The sequence below is a fragment of the Triticum dicoccoides genome, chromosome 5A, assembly GCF_002162155.2.
Source record: "Triticum dicoccoides isolate Atlit2015 ecotype Zavitan chromosome 5A, WEW_v2.0, whole genome shotgun sequence".
NCBI classification, from domain to species: Eukaryota; Viridiplantae; Streptophyta; class Magnoliopsida; order Poales; family Poaceae; genus Triticum; species Triticum dicoccoides.
Window position 1 is genome coordinate 143,656,570 of NC_041388.1, and position 3,228 is coordinate 143,659,797.

General features: G+C 40.8%; 1 protein-coding gene across 1 annotated transcript; it reads left to right on the plus strand.

Moving 5' to 3' along the window:
• Positions 1-431: 431 nt before the first annotated feature.
• LOC119297102 (putative glutaredoxin-C14) lies at positions 432-1,178 on the plus strand. The gene has a single exon (XM_037575028.1). The coding sequence runs from the start codon at positions 557-559 to the stop codon at positions 869-871; it is 315 nt and encodes a 104-aa protein (XP_037430925.1). The 5' UTR covers positions 432-556; the 3' UTR covers positions 872-1,178.
• Positions 1,179-3,228: the final 2,050 nt, after the last annotated feature.

Here is a 3,228-nt window from a genome sequence, read left to right on the forward strand (position 1 = left end):
AGCTTAACCGGCCAAATAAATGCATGCATGTGTGATCGAGGTCGACCTTGCCCATAGGCGAATGTATCAGGTTCCCTCGCGAGGTCAACCCATCAAAATATTCCGATATATATATGCTTTGGGACCTATTGAATAAAAGATGCATATATTATCCAAATTGATCTCGATCCATCCATACCGACCACTCAATACAAGTGGGCAGGCCACTGCTTGTTGAAGTTTGAACCCAAAACCGTCTAGTAATCGTATGAACTTTGCAATTAATTATATTCTAGTCGATGGAAGTCAAAGGTCACTTGCTATACGTGACATCACATATATAGATTCCTTCTAAATTACACTGTTAAAGATAGTTGTGACACGTGTTGGCAATCTGGCATGTTGGAAACACTATAAAACGAAGCTAAGCTCCATGCTGCCAAACCATCCCAAATCTCCTTGCACACAAGCTCACTATAGCAGCTACAAGCTACTCAGGAGCTGACCAACACCCTTCCAAGAGCCTCCTTCCATCACTTTGCCGCCGAGCTCGACCACTGCGAGGTTACATCACAAGATGGACCGTGTGATGAAGCTAGCATCTGAGCGTGCCGTGGTGGTGTTCACCCTGAGTCCCTGCTGCATGTGCCACACAGTGGAGCGTCTGTTTCGTGACCAGCTTGGGGTCAATGCGCTGGTGCACGAGCTCGACCAGGACCCTAGGGGCAAGGAGATGGAGAGAGCCCTCCTCAAGATGCTCGGCAGGGGGCCGTCGGTGCCGATCGTCTTCATCGGCGGGAAGCTTGTTGGTGGCACCAACAGGATCATGTCTCTACACCTCGGTGGCGAGCTAGTCCCCATGCTCAAGAGTGCCGGTGCTCTCTGGCTATAGAGAGCTAGTTCAAGAGACGACCTAACTCTTGTACAACTCGGAGAGATAAGATGGTCGACGAGTAACGTGTGAGTTACACATTTTCCTAGAATAATCTAAGTGACCTAGTGTGTATCAAGGAAGGTTTTTTCACTCCTACCTTGACAATCACAAGGTTTAATCTCGCTGGTAGTTAAGTAGCGAGTGATGTGCGTGGTTGCTGTAATAATATTCTTCTTAAGTTTTTGTCATATCTAGATGTGTGCCTATTCACTCGCCCTTTTTTCATGACCTTGTTAAATTAATATATGTGCATGTTACATGTAAACGTTTTCATCCCAACCGTATATTTTCGTGAAGTACAGGTTGGGCTACCCATTTGCTATGACATGTATCGCAGTGCTACTTTGTTTCTTTGCTTGGTGGATTTATATATCCGCACACGATACATTAACAAAAAAGAAATTCTTTTTCGAAAACGTAGTGACCCACGGCCTCTGTATCATTGTGTTGCACATATCATCTTTATTAAAAATGTATCAAGTATTCAAAACTGTCAAAAAAAAGAAAAAAAGAAATGCTCAAGACCCAACCGATCTGTAACACGATTACATGACTCAAACACATATCCTGTTACCACTCCACAACCAAACCAGATGGAGATGGTATGAATAATTAACCGAAACATGTTTTCCTGAATGTCAACGCAGTCTCCAAGATGTAGATAAGTTTTTCTGCTAATTTATTTTGTGATATAATGTTAGGAAAACATCTTCCAAGGTTATTAAATCAACTCATGTACTTTTTAATCATAATCTATCCAATCTAAATATTAGAAAGGATATGTGCAATTAAAGTTTGAAAAGTATCTAAAATGCACCAAAGACATGTTATAGAACTGGAAAGTGGAACAAGTCTCTTTGCATATAAGATCACTATATAGCACGTGAGTTCTCGTACTTTTTACTCTTGTGTGAAAAATCGCATTTGAAAATTTGGTTTGCAACGAGTATCTGGAAATTATGTGTTATAAATTGTTTCAACTCAGGATTACTAGTCAGGGTCAACTTCGACATGCAATCTTCTCGGCAGAATACTCCTCGAAGCTTTAGCATACTTCTCTGCTGCGCAGAAAACCCTTACTAAAGTTTATAGCAAACTTCTCGTGACTCCAGGGACCATATCTCGGTGTGTGCATTAGCAAACACATTAGTCCCTCACTAGATTGCACCAAAAATTTCGTTAATTATCTCCAAGATAAGTTCCTGGGCAATCACCCCTAGTCAACTCCCGCAGAGCAGTGTAGCCCTGAACCTATCTCAACCTCTTCCACCTCAGCCCTCCACAACAACAGGAAGAGGAAGAACAATATCCCTCTGGTTGAGACAGGCGTAAGGAGAAGTTGTAGATTGAATTTTTTCTAAAGAATTTAAAAAATCTGTGTGTAGAGACAAAGAATGTCTAGCTTGTCATGCTGCTCCACCAATCCTTTCAGCTAAAATCATTAAGAGTCTGAATACTTCATTTTGCAAGGTTTCTGGAAAGGACACCTCTGAAGATCTAAGCAAGAGAGCAAAAAAGGGCAAGACTGAAGGCACATCTATGGAGGGAGCAAAGAATGCCAAAGATAAGAAGAAAAAGTGGATGTGAAGCTTGGGTTTCAAGACATAGCTTTTGGAGTAGTTTTCTTTTGTTTAAGATGTGGAAGTTGCTCTTTGTGATCTCTATGTACTTAAGTTACTATGATCCCCACTCCTATGCTCAGTATCATACTTTTGTATCCATGCATGGATTAGCTACTAAGTTTCTTCCTGAAAAGATTAGGTTGTGGAATGATTATCTGTGTTCAGTTCAGTGGTTTTCTTCATGCCTCTTTTGACCAGAAATTGAAACATCCTAAACTGAAACATTAGAGGTCTTAATGACCCTAAGAAATGGACAACTATTTCCAACAAAATTGATGAGTCCAAATGCTACATCCTTTGTCTGCAAAAAACTAAGAAAGAAGTCATTGATCCCTCCTTCCTCAAGAATTTCTGCCCTAGAAGTTTTTCAAAGTTTTGAGTTCCTTCCCTCTGTAAGGGCTTCTAGAGGCCTACTAGTTTCTTGGAATGATCATGTTTTTTCAGGGCAATTATTCCACATCAATGATTTCTCCATATCCATTCAATTCACCTCTAAACATAATAGAGATTCCTGGATCCTCACCAATGCTTATGGGCCTTGTCAGCAAAATGAGAGAGTGATCTTCCTTGACTGGTTTCAGAATTTTCAATTGCCAGACGGTACTGAATGGATTGTATTGGGAGATTTCAACTGCATAAGATATCCACATAACAGGAATAGAGAAGGGGGCAACATTAATAAAATGCTTTCTT